Source organism: Mirounga leonina, unplaced genomic scaffold (assembly GCF_011800145.1).
Source record: "Mirounga leonina isolate KUSES-001 unplaced genomic scaffold, KU_Mleo_1.0 Mir_101609, whole genome shotgun sequence".
Classification (NCBI taxonomy): Eukaryota; Metazoa; Chordata; class Mammalia; order Carnivora; family Phocidae; genus Mirounga; species Mirounga leonina.
In genome coordinates, this window is record NW_023270164.1 from 13,546,219 (window position 1) to 13,567,251 (window position 21,033).

General features: G+C 40.8%; 1 protein-coding gene across 1 annotated transcript in view; it reads right to left on the reverse strand.

Moving 5' to 3' along the window:
• DGKK (diacylglycerol kinase kappa) overlaps positions 1-21,033 on the reverse strand; it is a 146,855-nt gene that overhangs the window by 20,303 nt on the left and 105,519 nt on the right. Inside the window, exons 15-16 of the mRNA XM_035004821.1 lie at positions 7,874-8,093; positions 161-265 (exon numbers count right to left, since the gene is read on the reverse strand). Coding sequence (XP_034860712.1) covers positions 161-265; positions 7,874-8,093 — 325 coding nt within the window. The remainder of the gene's footprint in view (positions 1-160; positions 266-7,873; positions 8,094-21,033) is intronic.

Consider the following 21,033-nt stretch of genomic DNA (forward strand, 5'->3'; position numbering starts at 1 on the left):
TGGGATCATATACTGTGAGGTTTCCGGGAAAGAGGGAGGGATATCTACTGCAGAGTAGGATTATGGCTAAAGAAAGATGCATGAGAACACATCTTTATTCTCTGGGAGCTAGAAGACAGTGATGAAGGCTAGAATAAGAAAAGGAAAGAAAGATCCTTACGGTGTCTTGGGCTCATCTGGCTAATATCTTCTGAGTCATCTTCCAGGAAGAACGTTGAAGTAAAGTTCTTAACTGATATTGTCTGTCGGCTTTGCTCATCCAGAACTATGGAGGAAAAGTGGAAGGAAAAAAGGAAGGGAGGAGGGAGCGAGAAAGCAAGGTAGGAAGGAAATAAGAGAGAGAGGGAGGAAGGGAAAAAGGAAGGTAGGAAGGAAGGAAGGAAGGAAGGGTGGGAGGGAGAAAGAAAGGTAGGAAAGGAGGAAGGGAGAGAGGGAGGGAAGGAGAAAGGGAGAAAGGAAGGGAGGGGGTGAGGGAGGGAGGAAGGAAGGAAGAAAGGAAGGAGGATTGGTTATATTTGGTTGAGCACTTCTTAAGCATCTCTTCTTCTTTTTTTTTTTAAATTTTATTATGTTATGTTAGTCACCATACAATACATCATTAGTTTTTGATGTGGTGATCCACGATCCTTTGTTTTCATATAACACCCAGTGCTCCATGCAGTACGTGCCCTCCTTAATACCCATCACCGGGCTAACCAATCCCGCCCCCTCCCCTCTAGAACCCTGTTTGTTTCTCAGGTCCATAGTCTCTCATGGTTCATTTCTCCCTCCAAATCCCCCCTCCCATTTTTCCCTTCCTTCTCCTAATGTCCTCCATGCTATTCCTTATGTTCCACAAATAAGTGAAACCATATGATAATTGACTTTCTCTGCTTGACTTATTTCACTTAGCATAATCTCCTCCAGTCCCATCCATGTTGATGTAAAAGTTGGGTATTCATCCTTTCTGATGGCTGAGTAATATTCCATTGTATATATGGACCACATCTTCTTTATCCATTCATCTGTTGAAGGGCATCTCGGCTCTTTCCACAGTTTGGCTATTACGGACATTGCTGCTAGGAACATTGGGGTGCATATGGCCCTTCTTTTCACTACATCTGTGTCTTTGGGGTAAATACCCAGTAGTGCAATTGCGGGGTCATAGGGTAGCTCTATTTTTAAATTTTTGAGGCACCTCCACACTGTTTTCCAAAGTGGCTGTACCAACTTGCATTCCCACCAACAGTGTAAGAGGGTTCCCCTTTCTCCACAACCTCTCCAACATTTGTTGTTTCTTTCCCTGTCCATTTTGGCCATTCTAACTGGTGTAAGGTGGTATCTCAATGTGGTTTTGATTTGAACTTTCCTGATGACTAATGGTGATGAACAGCTTTTCATGTGTCTGTTAGCCATTTTATGTCTTCTTCAGAGAAGTGTCTGTTCATCTCTTCTGCCCACTTTTTGACTTGATTATTTGTTTTTTGGGTGTTGAGTTTGAGAAGTTCTTTATAGATCTTGGATACAAGCCCTTTATCTGTAGTGTCATTTGCAAATATCTTCTCCCATTCTGTGGGTTGCCTCTTTCCTTTGCTGTGTAGAAGCTTTTTATCTTGATGGAATCCGAAAAGTTCATTTTTGCTTTTGTTTCACTAGCCTTTGGAGATGTATCTTGGAAGAAGTTGCTGTGGCCGATGTCAAAGAGGTTACTGCCTATGTTCTCCTCTAGGATTTTGATGGATTCCTGTCTCACATTGAGGTCTTTCATCCACTTTGAGTTTATCTTTGTGAATGGTGTTAGAGAATGGTCGAGTTTCATTCTTCTGCATGTGGCTGTCCAATTTTCCCAGCACCATTTATTGAAGAGACTGTCTTTTCTCCACTGCATGTTTTTTCTTGCTTTGTCAAAGATTATTTGACCATAGAGTTGAGGGTCCATATCTGGGTTCTCTATTCTGTTCAATTGGTCTATATGTCTGTTTTTGTGCCAGTACCATGCTGTCTTGGTGATCACAGCTTTGTAATATAGCTTGAAATCGGGTAACGTGATGCCCCTAGCTTTGTTTTTCTTTTTCAACATTTCCTTGGCGATTCAGGGTCTTTTCTGATTCCATACAAATTTTAGGATTGTTTTTTCCAGCACTTTGAAAAATGTCATTGGAATTTTGATCGGGATAGCATTGAAGGTATAGATTGCTCTGGGTAGCATAGACATTTTAACAATGTTTATTCTTCTGATCCATGAGCATGGAATGTTTTTCCATCTTTTTGTGTCTTCAATTTCTTTCATGAGTGTTCTGTAGTTCCTAGAGTATAGATCCTTTACTTCTTTGGTTAGGTTTATTCCGAGGTATCTTATGGTTTTTGGTGCTGTTGTAAATGGAATCGTTTCTCTAATTTCTCTTTCTACAGTTGCGTTGTTAGTGTATAAGAAAGCAACTGATTTCTGTGCATTGATTTTGTATCCAGCCACATTACTGAATTGCTGTATGAGTTCTAGTAATTTGGGGGTGGAGTCTTTTGGGTTTTCCACATAAAGTATCATGTCATCTACGAAAAGAGAGAGTTTGACTTCTTCTTTGCCAATTTGAATACTTTCTTTTTGTTGTCCGATTGCTGTTGCTAGGACTTCTAGTACTATGTTGAACAATAGTGGTGAGAGTGGGCATCCTTGACGTGTTCCTGTTCTTAAGGGAAAGGCTCTCAGCTTTTCCCCATTGAGGATGATATTCGCTGTGGGTTTTTCATAGATGGATTTTATGAACTTGAGGAATGTTCCCTCTATCCCTGTACTCTGGAGAGTTTTAATCAGGAAAGGATGTTGTATTTTGTCAAATGCTTTTTCTGCATCAATTGAGAGGGCCATATTGGTTCTTCTCCCTCCTCTTATTAATGTGTTCTATCACATTGATTGATTTGCGAATGTTGAACCACCCTTGCATCCCGGGGATAAATCCCACTTGGTAGTGGCGGATGATCCTCTTAATGTATTGTTAGATCCTATTAGCTAGGATTTTGTTGAGGATTTTGGAATCCATATTCATCAGGGATATCGGTCTGAAATTCTCCTTTTTGATGGGGTCTTTGCCTGGTTTGGGGATTAAGGTAATGCTGGCCTCAGAGAATGAGTCTGGAAGTTTTCCTTCTGTTTCTAGTTTTTGAAACAGCTTCAGTAGAATAGGTATTATTTCATCTTTGAATGTTTGGTAGAATTCCCCAGGGAATCCATCAGGCCCTGGACTCTTGTTTTTTGGGAGGTTTTTGATCACTGCTTCAATCTCCTTACTGGTTATTGGCCTATCCAGGCTGTCAATTTCTTCCTGTTTCAGTCTAGGCAGCTTATAGGATTCCAGGAAGGCCTCCATTTCATCCAGATTGCTCAGTTTATTGGCATATAGTTGATAATAATTTCTAATAATTGTTTCTACTTCCTTGGTGTTAGTCATGATCTCTCCTCTCTCATTCATAATTTTATTAATTTGGGTCCTTTCTCTTTTCTTTTGGATAAGTCTGGCCAGTGGTTTATTGATCTTATTAATTCTTTCAAAGAACCAACTTCTAGTTTTGTTGATCTGATCTACTGTGTTTCTGGTTTCTAATTCATTGATTTCTGCTCTAATTTTAATTATTTCTCTTCTAATGCATGGCTTAGGCATTGTTTGTTGCTTTTTCTCTCATTCTTTAAGGTGTAGAGTTAGTTGGTGAATTCGGGATTTTTCTATTTTTTTGAGTGAGGCTTGGATGGTATGTATTTCCCCCTTAGGACCGCCTTTGCAGTATCCCATAGGTTTTTGGACCGATGTGTTTTTGTTCTCATTGGTTTCCATGAGTTGTTTAAACTCTTCTTTGATTTCCTGGTTGACCCAAACATTCTTGAGCAGAGTGGTCTTTAGCTTCCAAGTGTTTGAATTTCTGCCAAATTTTTTCTTGTGATTGAGTTCCAGTTTTAAAGCTTTGTGGTCTGAGAATATGCAGGGAATAATCTCAATCTTTTGGTATCGGTTGAGACCTGATTTGTGACCCAGTGTATGGTCTATTCAGGAGAAAATTCCATATGTGCTCGAGAAGAATGAGTATTCTGTTGTTTTAGGGTGGAATGTTCTGTAAATATCTATGAGGTCCATCTGGCCCAATGTATCATTCAAAGCTCTTGTTTCCTTGTTGATTTTCTGCTTAGATGATCTGTCCATTGCTGAGAGTGGAGTATTGAGGTCTCCTACAATTAACGTATTGTTATCAATATGACTCTTTATTTTGGTTAACAGTTGGCTTATGTAGATGGCTGCTCCCATGTTGGGGGCATAGATATTTACAATTGTTAGATCTTCTTGTTGGATAGACCCTTTAAGAATGATATAGTGTCCTTCTGAGTCCCTAACTACAGACTTTAGTTTAAAATTGAATTTGTCTGATATAAGAATTGCTACCCCAGCTTTCTTTTGAGGTCCGCTGGCATGGAAGATGGATCTCCATCCCTTCACTTTCAGACTGGATGTATCTTTAGGTTCAAAATGAGTCTCTTGTAGGCAGCATATGGATGGGTCCTGTCTTTTTATCCAATCTGCAACCCTGTGCTATTTTATGGGAGCATTTAGGCCATTTACATTGAGAGTGATTATTGAAAGATATGAATTAATTGTCATCATGTTGCCTGTGAAGACGTTGTTTTTATAGATTGTCCCTGTAAATTTCTGTTGTAGATCACTCTTGGGGTCTTTCTCCTTTTATAGAACCCCCCTTAATATTTCTTGCAGGGCCGGCTTAGTGATCACATATTCTTTCAGTTTCTGCCGGTCATGGAAGCTCTGCATCTCTCTATTCATTCTAAATGAAAGCCTTGCTGGTAAAGTATTCTTGGCTTCATGTTCTTCTCATTTAGTACCCTGAATATGTCTTGCCAGGTCTTTCTGGCTTGCCAGGTCTCTGTGGATAGGTCTGACGTTATTCTGATGTTCCTCCCTCTGTACATAAGGAATCTCTTCCCCCTAACTGCCCTTAAGATGGTTTCCTTGGTTCTAAGATTTGCAAGTTTTACTATTACATGTCGGGGTGTTGGCCTGTGTTCCTTGATCTTGAGAGGGGTCCTCTCTGCCTCTAGGATGCAAATGTTTGTTTCATTCCCCAGATGAGGGAAGTTCTCAGCTACGATTTGCTCATATACATCTTCTAGTCCTCTCTCTCTCTCTCTCTCCACTCCCTCCGGGATTCCAATTATTCTGACATTGGAACGCTTCATGGTGTCACTTATTTCTCTGATTCTATTTTCATGGATTCTGAGTTGTTTTTCCCTGGCCTCCTCTTTTCCCTTTTTATCTATTATATTGTCTTCCAGGTCGCTTATTCGTTCTTCTGCCTCACTTACCCTAGCTGTTAGATTATCTAGATTGGATTGGATCTCATTGATAGCATTTTTATGTTCTGCCAATTCAGCTTTCATTTCTGCCCTTAGAGACTCTATGTTAACTGATTTCTCCATTCTAGCCATTGTCTTCACAATTGCTAGCCTGAATTCCATCTCTGACATCTTGGTTATATCTGCATCCATTTGTAAATCGGCAGCATAAGTCATAATCTCTGACTTTTTCTACTTTTTCTATTTTGGGGGTTCCTCCTCCTAGTCATTCTGTTGATGGGTGTTTGAGGGAATGTATAGAGTCCAAATTATTGACCAGAACCCAAGCAAGATGCACCTGTTTTCTTGGGACCTTAGGGTTGCTGGCCTCTTGTTTTCCCAGCCTGTCTTCTGGGGGAGGGGCCTGCCGTGCTGTTACTCAGGCAACCGTGTTCGGGCAGAGTTGCCCTGCCCCCCTGTGGTGGGGGATGGGCTCAGCGGGAATCAGTTTTTGGGGCTTTTATTCTCTGGTGGCTTTCCGCATCTCTTCCACGAGTCAGAGCAGAAGTGACCGTTTCCAACCCTCTGCCTCAGAGCAGAGAGACCACAGTCTGTTCTTCAGTGAGCTCTCTAGGCCACACCATCTCTGTTTCTGTCCGTGCTGCTATAAACTGCAGCGGCCTGGGTTTTGCACCCCTCCGCAGCGCTCCCAGTCCTGCCTCCAGGTCGGGGCACGTCTTTGCCCTTTGTGCTTCTAAAACCGCCAGGGGCTCCCCAGCTGCTCCGGGTTTCTGCCCTGGGGGCTGCCCCAGAGTCCTTTCCCCGCCGCTACCAGTCTGCGAGTCTGTGCCCCGTCCGCAGCGCGCGAGGCTGTCACTCACTGGCGGGCGGTGCAGGATCCCCATGGCCAGGCACCCTCCTGCTGCCGTTTATCCTCCGATATCTGCCCGCAGAATCACGGCTCCCCACTTTGTACCTCAAAACCAACTGCCTGCGATATTCTGTTTGTAGAGATCCAGATCTTCTTACATCTCAGGCTGGTTTCATGGGTGCTCAGAGTGGTCGGGTAGATATCCAGCTCAATTCCGGGGACCAGTTGAAATAGGGTCCCTTACTCCTCCGCCATCTTTCCTTCTGCCCTTAAGCATCTCTTCTGTTTAGTTAATGCCAGTCAGTGTGTGGGTAGACAGTAGAGACCCCCAGTTGACTTTCTTCTCTCTTCCACAATGCTGTTTGTAGTCTTAGCTTTCTTACAATATTGCCCCCATGTCTCTTCATATCCATGCCTGAGCTTTCTGTTTTACTGCTTACTCTTTTTCTGTCACCCAGTAAATGTAGTGTGAGTAGAAGCTCAGGGCCTGGGGCAGGGGAGCAAGGTGGGAAACCCTCTGTTCTTCTGTCTTCATTATCACCTCTTTGTTAATTCATTTACTCACATTACTTTTTTTTCCAGACTTGAGCCTCTAGGACCATGCCATCCTTTCATTCAAATGTTTCATCCATTCCAAGAATATTTGAGAAGTGTCCTTCCATTCACCAGCCTATATATTGTATAGCTTAGGTGCTCAACCTGTGCTCAAGCTCATAGGTTCTCTCCCTATCCTACTAGGGGTGCCTTTCTCTGCCCCATTGCCACAAGCTGTAGCTATAAATCTGACTTACATGTTGATGGAGCAGGCTGAGGGTTAGTTGTAATAAGATTATGGCTACATGTCCACTACTTAGAAACTAACTACAGAAATAGAGGCAAATTGGCTGTTTGCTACATTTACAGTGCAGAATGGAGATTTCCCTTCTTTCTGGGAAACTTGGCTGAGGCTATATTAAAGGTAAGAGAAGGTACCATGGCTAAAAGTCAGAGGCCAGCCAAAGGGACTTCCTTGCTACACGGACTTCTACTCAATCCCAACAGTTCAGGTAGAGCACACTTGGTCTTACACCATTTTCTGATCTGTTTATCAAAGAAGCATTGTGTGTAGTGGGGAAGAAGTGGGAGCCAAAATGTTAAATTAAGAAGTTGGAGGAGATGAAAGAGTTTTCAGTCTGAGTTGAAAGCTTGCGGATGTCATGAGTTGTGGGGAATGGCAATCAATGTCAGAGATCCCAGGACCACTCTCAGGGCCCTTGTGCCTGATTAATACTATGTAAGACATGCACAGATGAACATTCTTTTCTTTTTAAAATAGTCACAGGCTTGGTGGTTGAAAGGAAATAGGAACAGGTGGAAAAAAATTCCGGGACTGATGGTGGAAGCTGACAGAACTTTGAGCCAGGCCACTTAGGAGCTGTAATTGTTTAGGATGAGTGTTAGTTCCAAAAATAAATGAGTAGCAAGAATTGAGTGCCTGGGAGGTAGGAGGAGCCAAAGAGACAGCTTATTAGGACTGAGGCTTTTCAAATTAGCAGTCTGAGGACTGACTTTGGATGCTATATGAATGCAGAATCAGGTCAAGTTTTGGTAGTGGAGTCAAATAGCAGACCCAGAGTGAGGGAGATCAGTAATCCATCCACTGGAACCTTCTCTTTCCCTTACGTCAATCACCACAACTCTGGGACCCTTACCTTGTTGAACTTGGAATATGATGAGCTTCAAGGATTTCTGGAGATTCTGGGCCTTTGTGGCCAGCTCCAACTTGCACTTGGCTATGTGGTCTATTCGAGGGATGAAGCGTTTTCCATCTGCCTTGCCATCGTCTGCACATACTGTAGCACTTTTCTCAACTGCTGCCTCCTCAGCCAGGATATCAATCAGGACACTGAGCTTGTCATACATTATGTCACTCTGTGTAAGGATGAAGGGGACAGGGCATTGTTATGAGGGACCAGTACTTGAAAGGACAGAATGAGGAGCTGGGCGGTATGGGAGAGGTAAGGAGGGGTGGTAGTTGGCCAGGAACCCTGAGCCAAGAAAGCTGCATCTGAGGAAATAAAAGTTTGGGGAAAGAAGTACTTGGTAGATGTGATGAGATAACCAAAGTGTGTTAGGGTATCAAACAGATATTTGTTTCTGAGCAGCTGTAGGCATCAATGTATGTTGCCAAATTTTTCTTGTGTCAGACTGGCCTGTAAAGTGATATGTAACATGGCAAACTTGAGGAAAGATAAATATTTCTGGGTTGGCGCTTTCATGGGCATGCTCCCACAGATGTGAATGGGCTGCTGCATGGGTGCCCAGTGTCTGCCTTTGTATATGTGTATATTTAGGGAATGCACTGAGTGATTATGGCTTGATTTCCAGCTCCATCACTGAATAGTTTGTGACCTGAGGCAAGGCACTTTACCTCTATATGCTTTTATATTCTAGGGCAGTTGTGAAGATTAAATAAATTAATGCATTAAAAATCCTTAAACGTTTCCTGGCACAGGGTAAGTGCTAAATAAGTGTTAGTTATTGTTGTTGCTGTTGTTGTTATAGAAGTTAATGTGGGTATATTTCTAGCATGTATTTGTACATATTTTCATTCATGTTCTGGTATACAACCATGTGCATACATGCTTGGTGTACACTTGTGTCTAGGTGTGGGCAGATGCTTGGTATATGCTTAGGTACATGGTACATGTGTTAGCATGCATAATGCCACTCTTCATTTGGTGAAAGATGGAAATATGATGAGGTTGGGCTTTTCCCATAATGGAGGCTTATCAGCCTTCCCTTTCTTTTACAATTCCCAGTGAAAGGTACATTTGCTTTTATTAAAAAGGGGGCCCTGGACTTCCAGGAAGATGGCAGAGCAGGAGGATCCTAAGCTTACTTCATCCCATGGATACACCTAGATAACAGCCATGCTGCTGTAAATAACCCTGAAGATGATCCAAAGACTGGCAAAACATACTATTCACAGCTAATCATAGAGAAGAGGCCACACTGACAGTGGTAGGAAGAGCAGGGACATGACTGGGAATGAAATTGACCTGCAAGACTGTATGCAGGAGGGAGGGACACCGCAGGCACAGAGAAGGGAGAGGAGAAGACACCACACCAGCCACCTCAGACATGGGGGACCCACACTGGGAAGACAAATCCCCATAACATTTAGCTTTGAAAGCCAGAGGGACTTAACTTTGCAAGTTCCTACAATCAGTGAGTCTCAACGCCAGGAACTTGAAAAGTCAGTGGCTCAGCTCTGGAAGGGCTAGAAGGCAGTAGGAAACTGAGTTTCTGTCCTTAAAGACACAACAAAACAAACAACCCCACTGAGATACAGCATAGAAGCAGCAGTTTGAAAAACACTTGGTACATACGGGAAGGAGATTAATTTACTAATCTCAGAATGTGTGCTGGAAGGGCAGAGATCCTTAGGAGACTTCTCCAAGAACAAAAGAGCTGGCAGGTGCCATTTCCTACACACCCCCCTGACCCCGCCTAGATACACAGACACCTGTGGGAACCAATAGGAATACTTTCCACCTAGCTTGCAAACAGCACACCCCACCCCCATGCACTTCTGTGGACCCACCCCCTTCAACCCATCCTCAGCAGTTCTCCAAAGCAGCTACAGGTCCCCTCCCCCAGAGATTAGCACAGACCTTGCTAACACCAGGAACCCCGCCCCCTGCATTTTCCTGAAGACCCACCCCATCCAACATGCTCTTGTCAGAAGACCCACCCCATCTAACATGCCCACCCCATCCAACAGTCACTCCAAAGTGACTCCTGCCCTGAGAGAGGGGAAGATAACCACATACATGAGTTCAACTACAGCCCCAGCAGTGGGCTGGGGGCAGACATCTGGTCTGACTGCAGGCCCCATGCACCAGTGAAAGCTTCTCAGGGGGCAACACATGGAGAGTGCCCTGCCTACTAACAAAAGCCTTCCAGGGGGCAACACAGGAAGAGCATCCTGCAGTTTGGTGTCTGCAGCTCTGACAAATGCCTGGTCTGACCCACCTCAAGCCTAGTGTGGCCCCAAACTGGCCCATTAACAACACAGGGATGAAACACTGCCCACAACAGGCAAAGAGAGTCATTGCAGATGACTGGACTGAAGGCAAATGCAGCTCAGCCACAATAGCAGAGAACATGCAACATATATAGGAGAAACCCTTGGAGTACCACGTTCTGGGGAACAGGGGATATTGCACTACAGGGCACTATGGGACCTCTTCTTCATAAGGCCACTCCTTTCAAGAGCAGGCAGCATAGCTGACTTTCCTAACACATAGAAACAGATACAGAGAGTTGGAAAAAATGATGAGACAGGGGAATGTGTCCCAAATGAAAGAACAGGACAAAATCACAGCAAGAGAGCTAAATAAAACAGAGCTAATAATACACCTGATAGGAAATTTAAAGTAATGGTCATAAAGATAATTACTGGACTTGAGAAAAGAGTGGGGGACCTCAGTGAGACCCTCAACAAAGAGATAGAAAACATAAAAAAGAACTAATTGGAGATGAAAAATTCAATAACTGAAATTAAAAATACACTAGAGGGAATAAATAGTAGACTAGAAGAGGCAGAACAGATCAGCGACCTGGAAGACAGAGTAATGGAAAACAGTCAAGCTGAACAGGGGAAATAAAAAAGAGTAATAAAAAATGAGAACAGATTAAGTGAACACAGTGACACCATCAAGCATAACACTGTTCACATTATATGGATCCCAGAAGAAGGGACAGAAAAGAGGGCAGAAAATTTATGTAAAGAAATAATAGCTGAAAACATACCTTAAACTGGGGGAGGAAATAGAAATCCAGATCCAGGAGGCACAGAGAGCCCCCAACAAACTTAACCCAAGGAGGTCCACACCAAGACACATAGTAATTAAAATGTCAAAAAGTAGTGATAAAGAGAATTTTAAAAGCAGCAAGAGAAAACAGTTCCATACAAGAAAAAAATCCATAAGGCTATCAGCTGATTTGTCAGCAGAAACTATACAGACCAGAAGGGATTGCCATAATATATTTAAAGTGGTGAAAGAAAAAAACCTGCAGCCAAGAATACTCTATCTAGCAAGGCTATTGTTCAGAATAGAAGGAAAGATAGTTTCCCAGACAAAGAAAAGTTAAAAGAATTCATCACCACTGAACCAGCCTTACAAGAAATGTTAAAGAAGACTCTTTGAGTGGAAAGGAAAAACCATAAGCAGGAGTAGGAAAAGTAGGAAGCACAAAAGCAGTAAAATTAAGTATATCTATGAAACTCAGTTAAAGGTTTCACAAAATGAAACAATGTAAAGTATGACACCATATACCTAAAATGTGGGGTGGGAGAGGGGTAAAAATTTAGTGCTTTTGGAATGGGTTCAAACTTAAGTGACCATTAACTTAATATAGACTGCTATATGCAGAAGATGTTATATACAAAGCTAATGGTAACCACAAATCAAAAACTGATAGTGGATATGCAAAAAATAAAGAAAAAGGGATCCAAATATATCACTAAAGAAAGCCAGCAAACCATGAGAGAAGAGAGCAAGAGAAGAAAGGAACAGAGAAGAAGTAAAAACAACCATAAAATGAGTAACAAAATGGTAATATGTACATACCTTTCAATAATTACTTTGAATGTAAATGGACTCAAAGGACATAGGGTGACAGAGTGGATAAAAAAGCAAGACCCATCTATATGCTGCATACAAGAGACTCATTTCAGACCTACAGACACATGCAGATTGAAAGTTAAGGGATGGAAAACCATTTATCATGCCAGTATAGAAGTGAAAAGAAAGCCAGGGTAGCAATTCTTATATTGGACAAAACAGAGTTTAAAACAAAGACTCTAACAAGAGCCAAAGAAAGACAGTATATAATCATAAAAGGAACAATCCAACAGGAAGATATAACAATTGTAAATATTTATGCAACCAACACGGGAGCACCCAAATATATAAAGCAACTATTAAAAAACATAAAGGAAGATTTATTTATAAGATGGCAGAGGAGTAGGACACCTTAATTTCATTTGGGCCCAGGAATTCAGCTAGATAGTTATCAAATCATTCTGAACACCTGCAAACTCAACCAGAGATGTAAGAAAACAATAGCAGCAACTCTCTGAACAGAAAAGCGACCACTTTCTGGAAGGTAGGACGTGCAGAGAAGTGAATCCGAGGTGATATTCGGGAGGATAGACGGCGGGGAAGGGGGCCTCCATTGGCCGCTTCTGGCAAGTGATAGAGACGCGGAGCACAAAATCGGAACTTTTAAAAGTCTGCTCCGCTGAGGGACGTCACTCCGGTGGCTAAGTGGGGGGTGGAAACCTTGTGGGACAGTGTAGTCTCAGGACCCTCAGGGTCACAGAAAGACCGGGGGTGCCTGAGTGTGGCAGAGCTCCCAGGTAATGGAGCAGGGAAGCCGGCTGCAGAGGCGGAGCCCAGGCGCGGGCTCTCAGCTCGGGGTTGCCATAAACCGTGATCCGCGGCACAGTCGGGCCCCTGCTCCTCCAGCAGGGACCCAACAAGCGGCAGATCTGGGGAGACTCACCTTCCTCCCCCGGGAGGAGCCATGCGGGAGTGCACTGCAGAGATCTGCTGGGTTTGGAGACTCCACACGGGGTCAGGTGCCAGAGATAGAAACGCGCGGTCACAGGCCGGGTGAGCACGGACTGCGGCCGGAGACTGGGGAGACGGGAGTGATTGACTGCTTTTCTCTGGGGGTGCACTGAGGAGCGGGGCCCCGAGTTCTTGGCTCCTCTGGGGCGGAGATTGGGAGGCCACCATTTTCACTCTCGTCCTCCAAAGCTGTAGGGAAAGCTTGCAGGGAACAAAAGCTCCCGAGAGCAAACCCGAGCAGATTACTTAGCCCAGACTGGGCAAGGGCGGGGCAATTCCGCCTCCAGCAAAGACTTTTGGAAACCACGGCAACAGGCCCCTCCCCCAGAAGATCAGCGAGAACAGCCAGCCAAGACTGAGTTTACTGATCAATGAGAACAGCAGAACTCCAGCGCTAGGGGAATACAGCACATAGAATTCATTGCCTTTCCCCCATGATTTTTTAGTTTTTCAACTTTAATTCTTTAAATTTTTTTTTTCTTTTTTCAACCAATTTATTTTATCAACTCTTTTTTAAAACCTTTTTTAATTTTCATTTTTACAGTTACATTCTATCCCTTCATTGTATTTAATCTTATTTTTGTATATGTATGTTTTTCTTTCTTTGCAATTTTGGGATGCAGTTTCTTCAAACAGACCAAAATACACCCAAAATCTAGTGTAGGGCTCTGTTCTATTCACCTGTCTGATCATATTCTCTTTTTCCTTGGTTTTTTCCCCTTCTTCCTTTTTTGTTTTGTTTTGTTAAAGTCTTTTTAAATTTTCATCTTTACAGTTACATTCTATCCTTTCAAGGTATTTAATTTTATTTTTGTATATATGTTTTTCTTTCCTTACAATTTTGGAATGTAGTTTCTTCTAATAAACTGACCAATATACACTCAGGAGATAGTGTATTGCTCTACTGTGTCCACCTGCCTGTTTATATCTCTTCCTTTTATTTGTTGCTGTTTTTTTTTCTCTTTTGTTTTTCTTGTCTTTTAATTTCCATTTTTACAGTTACATTCTATCCTTTCATAGTATTTAATTTTATTCTTGGACATATATGTTTTTCTTTCTTTACAGTTTTGGGATCTAGTTTTCTTTTCTTTTTTTTTTTTTAAGATTTTATTTATTTATTTGAGAGAGAGAATGAGATAGAGCATGAGAGAGGGGAGGGCCAGAGGGAGAAGCAGACTCCCCGCTGAGCAGGGAGCCTGATGTGGGACTCGATCCCGGGACTCCAGGATCATGACCTGAGCCGAAGGCAGTCGCTTAACCAACTGAGCCACCCAGGCGCCCGGGATCTAGTTTTCTAAAACAGATCAAAATACACACAGAATCCAGTGTATTGCTCTATTCTGCTCACCTGTCTGATTATATTCTCTCCCTTTAAAAAAATTTTTTTTCCCAGTTTCAGGTCTCTTCTGATTCATTTAGTGTATATTTCTCTGGGGTCATTGCTGCCATTTTAGCATTTTATTCTTGCATTCATCTATTCTCCTCTGGACAGAATAACAAGACAGAAAAACTCACCTCAAAAAAGAGAACAAGAGGCAGTACTGAATGCCAGGGACCTAATCAGTATGGATGTAAGTAAGATGTCAGAACTGAATTCAGAATAATGATTATAAAGAAACTAGCTGGGTTTGAAAAAGTATAGAAGACACTAGAGAATCCCTTTCTGGAGAACTAAAAGAACTAAAATCTAACCAAGTCGAAATAAAAAAAGGAACGAGATGCAATAAAAAATGGAGGCCCTAACTGCTAGGATACATTGGGCAGAAGAGAGAATTAGTGATATAGAAGACCAAATGATGAAGAATAAAGAAGCTGAGAAAAAGAGAGATAAACAACTACTGGATCACGAGGGGAGATTTTGAGAGATAAGTGATACCATAAAGCAGAACAATATTAGAATAATTGGGATCCCAGAAGAAGAGGAAAGAGAGAGGGGGGCAGAAGGTATATTGGAGCAAATTACAGCAGAGAACTTCCCTAAATTGGGGAAGGAAACAGGTATCGAAATCCAGGAGGCACAGAGAACCCCCCTCAAAATCAATAAAAATAGGTCAACCCCCAGACATATATTAGTAAAACTTGCAAATCTCAAAGACAAAGAGAAAAATCCTGAAAGGAGCTTGTGATAAAAGGTCTTAACCTACAAGGGTGGAAACATTAGATTGGCAGCAGACCTATCCACAGAGACCTGGCAGGCCAAAAAGGACTGGCATGATATATTCAGGGTGCTAAATGGGAAAAATATGAAGCCAAGAATACTTTATCCAGCTAGGCTGTCATTCAAAATAGGAGTGATAAAAAACTTCCAGGACAGACAGAAACTGAAAGAATTTGTGATCACCAAACCAGTCCTACAAGAAATGTTAAAAGGGATCCTCTAAGCAAAGAGAGAGCCCAAGAGTAACAGACCAGAAAGGAACAGACAATAGACAGAAACAGTCAATTTACAGGTAATACAATGGCATTAAATTCATATCTTTCAATAGTTACTCTGAATGTAAATGGGCTAAATACCCCAATCAAAAGATACAGGGTATCAGATTGGATAAAAAAACAAGACCCATCGATATGCTGTCTGCAAGAGACTCATTTTAGACCCAAAGACACCTCCAGATTTAAAGTGAGGTGGTGAAAAGCCATTTATAATGCTAATGGACATCAAAAGAAAGATGGGGTGGCAATCCTTGTATCAGACAAATTAGATTTTAAACCAAAGACTGGAATAAGAGATGAGGAAGGGCACTATATCATAATTAAAGGGTCTATCCAACAAGAAGATCTAACAATTGCAAATATTTATGCCCCTTAACATGGGAGCAGCCAATTATATAAGCTAATTAATAACAAAATTAAAGAAACACATTGATAATAATACAATAATAGTAGGGGAATTTAACACCCCTGTCACTGCAATGGACAGATCATCTAAGCAGAAGATCAACAAGGAAATAAGGGCTTTGAATGACATGCTGGACCAGATGGACTTCACACATATTCAGAACATTCCATCCTAACACAACAGAATACACACTCTTCTCAAGTGCAAATGGAACATTCTTCAGAATAGATAACATACTGGGTCACAAATTAGGTCTCAATTGGTACCAAGAGATTGGGATCATTCCCTGCATATTTTCAGACCACAGTGCTTTGAAACTGGAACTCAGTCCCAAGAGGAAAGTCAGAAAGAACGCAAATACATGGAGACTAAAGAGAATCCTACTAAAGAAAGAATGGGTCAACCAGGAAATTAAAGAATTTAAAAAAATTCATGGAAACAAGTGAAAATGAAAACACAACTGTTCAAAATCTTTGGGATGCAGCAAAGGTGGTCCTAAGAGGAATGTATATAGCAATACAAGACTTCCTCGAAAAACAAGAAAGGTCTCAAATACACAACCTAACCTTACACCTAAAGGACGTGGAGAAAGAACAACAAATAAAGCCTAAACCAAACAGGAGAAGAGAAACAATAAAGATTAGAGCAGAAATCAATGAAATAGAAAGTGAAAGAATAGTAGAACAGATCAATGAAACTAAGAGCTGGTTCTTTGAAGGAATTAATAAGATTGATAAACCCCTGGCCAGACTTATCCAAAAGAAAAGAGAAAGGACCCAAATAAATAAAATCGTGAATGAAAGAAGAGAGATCACAACCAATACCAAAGAAATACAAACAATTATAAGAACATATTATGAGCAACTATATGCCAGCAAATTACAGTCTGGAAGAAGTGGTTGTATTCCTAGAGACACATAAACTACCAAAACTGAAACAGGAAGAAATAGAAAACCTGAAGAGACCCATAACCAGCAAGGAAATTGAAGCAGTAATAAAAAATCTCCCAACAAACAAGAGCCCAGGGCTGGAGGGCTTCCCAGGGGAATTGTACAAACACTCAAAGAAGAATTGACACCTATTCTTCTGAAACTGTTTCAAAAAATAGAAATGGAAAGAAAACTTCCAAACTCTTTCTATGAGGTCAGCATGACTTTAATCCCAAAACCAGATGAAGACCCCACCAAACGGAGAATTATAGACCAATATCCCTGATGAACATGGATGCAAAAATTCTCACCAAAATACTAGCCAATAGGATCCAACAGTACATTAAAAGGATTATTCACCATGACCAAGCAGGATTTATTCCTGGGCTGCAAGGGTAGTTCAACATCTGCAAATCAATCAATGTGATACATTACATAAATAAAAGAAAAACAAGAAGCATATGATCCTCTCAATAGATGCAGAAAAAGCATTTGACAAAGTACAGCATCCTTGATTAAAACTCTTCACAGTGTAGGGATAGAGGGAACATACCTCAATATCATAAAGGCCATCTATGAAAAGCCCATAGCGAATATCACTTTCAATGGGGAAAAACTGAGAGCTTTTCCCCTAAGGTCAGGAATACAACAGAGATGTCCATTGTCACCATTGTTATTCAACATAGTACTAGAAGTCATAGCCTCAGCAATCAGACAAAAAAAGAAACAAAAGGCATCTGAATTGGCAAAGAAGAAGTCAAACTCTCACTCTTTGCAGATGATATGATCCTCTATGTGGAAAACCCAAGACTCCAGCCCAAAATTGCTAGAACTCATACAGGAATTCAGCAAAGTGGCAGGATATAAAATCAATGCACAGAAATCAGTTGCATTTCTATACACTAACAATGAGGCAGAAGAAAGAGAAATCAAGGAATCAATCCCATTTACATTTGCACCAAAAGCCATAAGATACCTAGGAATAAACCTAACCAAAGAGGCAAAAGATCTTTACTCAGAAAACTATAGAACACTCATGAAAGAAAGCGATGAAGACACAAAGAAATGGAAAAACATTCCATGCTCATGGATTGGAAGAACAAATATTGTTAAAATGTCTATGCTACTTAGAGCAATCTACACATTCAATGCAAACCCTATCAAAATACCATCAACTTTGTTCACAGAGCTGGAACCTAAATTTTAATCCTAAAATTTGTATGGAACCAGAAAAGACCCCGCATAGCCTGAGGAATGTTGAAAAAGAAAACCAAAACTGGTGGCATCACAATTCCCGATTTCAAGCTCTATTACAAAGTTGTAATCAAGACAGTATGGTACTGGCACAAAAACAGACACATAGATCAATGGAACAGAATAGAGAACCCAGAAATGGACCCTCAACTCTATGGTCAACTAATCTTCGACAAAGCAGGAATGGATACTTAGTGGAAAAAAGACACTCTCTTTAACAAATGGTGTTCATAAAAGTAGAGAACCACATGCAGAAGAATGAAACTGGACCATTTCCTTACACCATACAGAAAAATAGACTCCAGATGGTTAAAAGACCTAAATGTGAGACAGAAATCCATCAAAATCCTAGAGGAAAACATAGGCAGCAACCTCTTCAACCTCAGCTGCAGCAACTTCTTGCTAGATACGTCTTCAAAGGCAAGGGAAACAAAGGCAAAAAATAACTATTGGGACTTCATCAAGATAAAAAGCTTTTGCACAGCAAAGGAAATAGTCAGCAAACCAAAAGACAACTGATGGAATGAGAAAAGATATTTGCAAATGACATATCAGATAAAGGGCAAGTATCAAAGATATATAAAGAACTTATCAAACTCAACACCCCAAAACCAAATAATCCAGTCAAGAAGTGGGCAGAAGACATGAGCAGATATTCCTCCAAAGAAGACCTACAAATGGCCAACAGACACATGAAAAAATGTTCCACATCACTTGGTATCAGGGAAATACAAATCAAAACCACAATGAGATACCACCTCACACCAGTCAGAATGGCTAAAATTAAAAAGTCAGGAAACAACAAATGTTGGCAAGGATGCGGAGAAAGGGGAACCCTCTTACACTGTTGGTTGCAATGCAAGGTATTGCAGCCACTCTTCAAAACAGTATAGAGGTTCCTCAAAAAGTTGAAAATAGAGCTACCCTACAACCCAGCAATCGCACTGCTGGGTATTTACCCCATCGATACAAGTGTAGTAATCTGAAGGGGCACCTACACCCCAATGTTTATAGCAGCAATGTCCACAATAGCCAAACTATGGAAAGAGCACAGATGTCCATCGACAGATGAGTGGATAAAGAAGATCTGGTATACACACACACACACACACACACACACACACACACACTGGAAAATTACGCAGCCATCAAAAATGAAATCTTGCCATTTGCAATGACTGGATGGAAATAGATGGTATTATGCTAAGTGAAATAAGTCAATCAGAGAAAGACAATTATCACATGATCTCACTGATATGTGGAATTTAAGAAACAAAACAGAGGATTATAGGGGAAGAGAGGAAAAAATAAAACAAGATGAAAAGAGAGAGGGAGGCAAACCATAAGAGACTCTTAATCATAGGAAACAAACTGAGGGTTGCTGGAGGGAAGGGGGTGTAGTGATGGGGTAACTGAATGATGGACATTAAGGAGGGCATGTGATGTAATGAGCACTGAGTGTTATATTAGACTGATAAATCATAGACCTGTACCTCTGAAACCGGTAATACGTTATATGTTAATTAATTGAATTAAAAAAGTATAATGCAAAAAAAAAAGAAAAATATATAAATCAGCAAGGAATACATTTGGTTGCAAATTACAGAAACCATCCTTTAGTGGTTTTTTTTTTTTTTAAAGATTTTATTTATTTATTTATTGGCGAGCGAGCGAGAGAGAAACAGCATGAGAGAGGAGAGGGTCAGAGGGAGAAGCAGGCTCCCCGCCGAGCCGGGAGCCCGATGTGGGACTCGATCCCAGGACCCTGGGATCATGACCTGAGCCGAAGGCAGTCGCTTAACCAACTGAGCCACCCAGGCGCCCTCCTTTAGTGGTTTAAATAGAGGTATATCTATATCAAACAGCCAAATGCTTTACCTCTTTGAAAAAATAAATTGTGAATAAATGAAAAAAACATAAAGGAAGTAATTGATAGTGATACATAATAGCAGGCATTTTAACAAATCACTTATATCAATGGATAAATCATCCAAGAGAAGATCAACAAGGAAACTGTGGCTTAAATGACAATTTGGGCCAGATGGATCTAACAGATATATTTAGAATATTCTATCCTAAAACAGTGGAATACACATTCTTTTCAAGTGCATATGGAATATTCTCTAGATAGATCACATGTTAAGCCATGAAACAAATCTTAACAAAATCAAAATGATTGAAGTCATATCATACATCTTTTCTTACACAATGCTGTGAAACTAGAAATCAACCACTGGACAAAATCAGGAAAGAAAACAAATACAAGGAGGGTAAATAGCATGCTACTAAACAATGAATAGGTCAGGGGACATAAGAAAAAATACATGGAGACAAATGAAAATGAACACATAAAATCCTGAATCTTTGGGATACAGGAAAAGCTGTTACAAGAGGGAAGTTTATAGCAACGCAGGCCTACCTCAGGAAGCAAGAAAAATCTCAAATCTCAAAAATCTCAAAAACCTAACCTTACATCTAAAGGCGATAGAAAAAAGAAAACCTAATTCAAAAACAGTACAAGGAAGAAAATAATAAAAACTAGAGCAGAATAAGTGAAATAGAAACTAAACAACCAATAGAACAGATCAATGAAACCAGGAGGTGGTTCTTTGAAAAGACAAACTAAATTGATAAATCGTTAACCAGACTCATTAAAAAAAAAGAGGGAGAGGAATAAATAAACAAAATGAGAAATGAAAGAGGAGAAATAAGAACTGACAACACAGAAATACAAAGGATTATGAGGGAATATTATGAAAAATTATATGCCAACAAATTGGACAACCTAGAAGAAATAGATAAATTCCTAGAAACAAATCACCTTCCTTAACTGAACAAGGAAGAAATAGAAAATTTGAACAGACTGATTACCAGCAATTAAATTGAATCAGCAATGAAGAAATTTCCAACAAACAAAAGTCCAGGACCAGCTGGCTTCATAGGTGAATTCTACCGAACATTTACAGGAGAGTTAAAACTCATTCTTCTCAACTATTCCAAAAAACATAAGAGGAAGGAAAGCTTCCAAATTCATTCTATGAGGCCAGCATTAGTCTGATAACAAAACCAGATAAAAACAATATAAAAAAAGAGAACTACAGGCCAATATCTCTTATGAACATAGATTCAAAAATCTTCAACAAAATATTAGCAAACTGAATCCAACAATACATTAAAAAATCATTCACCACAATCAAGTAGGATTT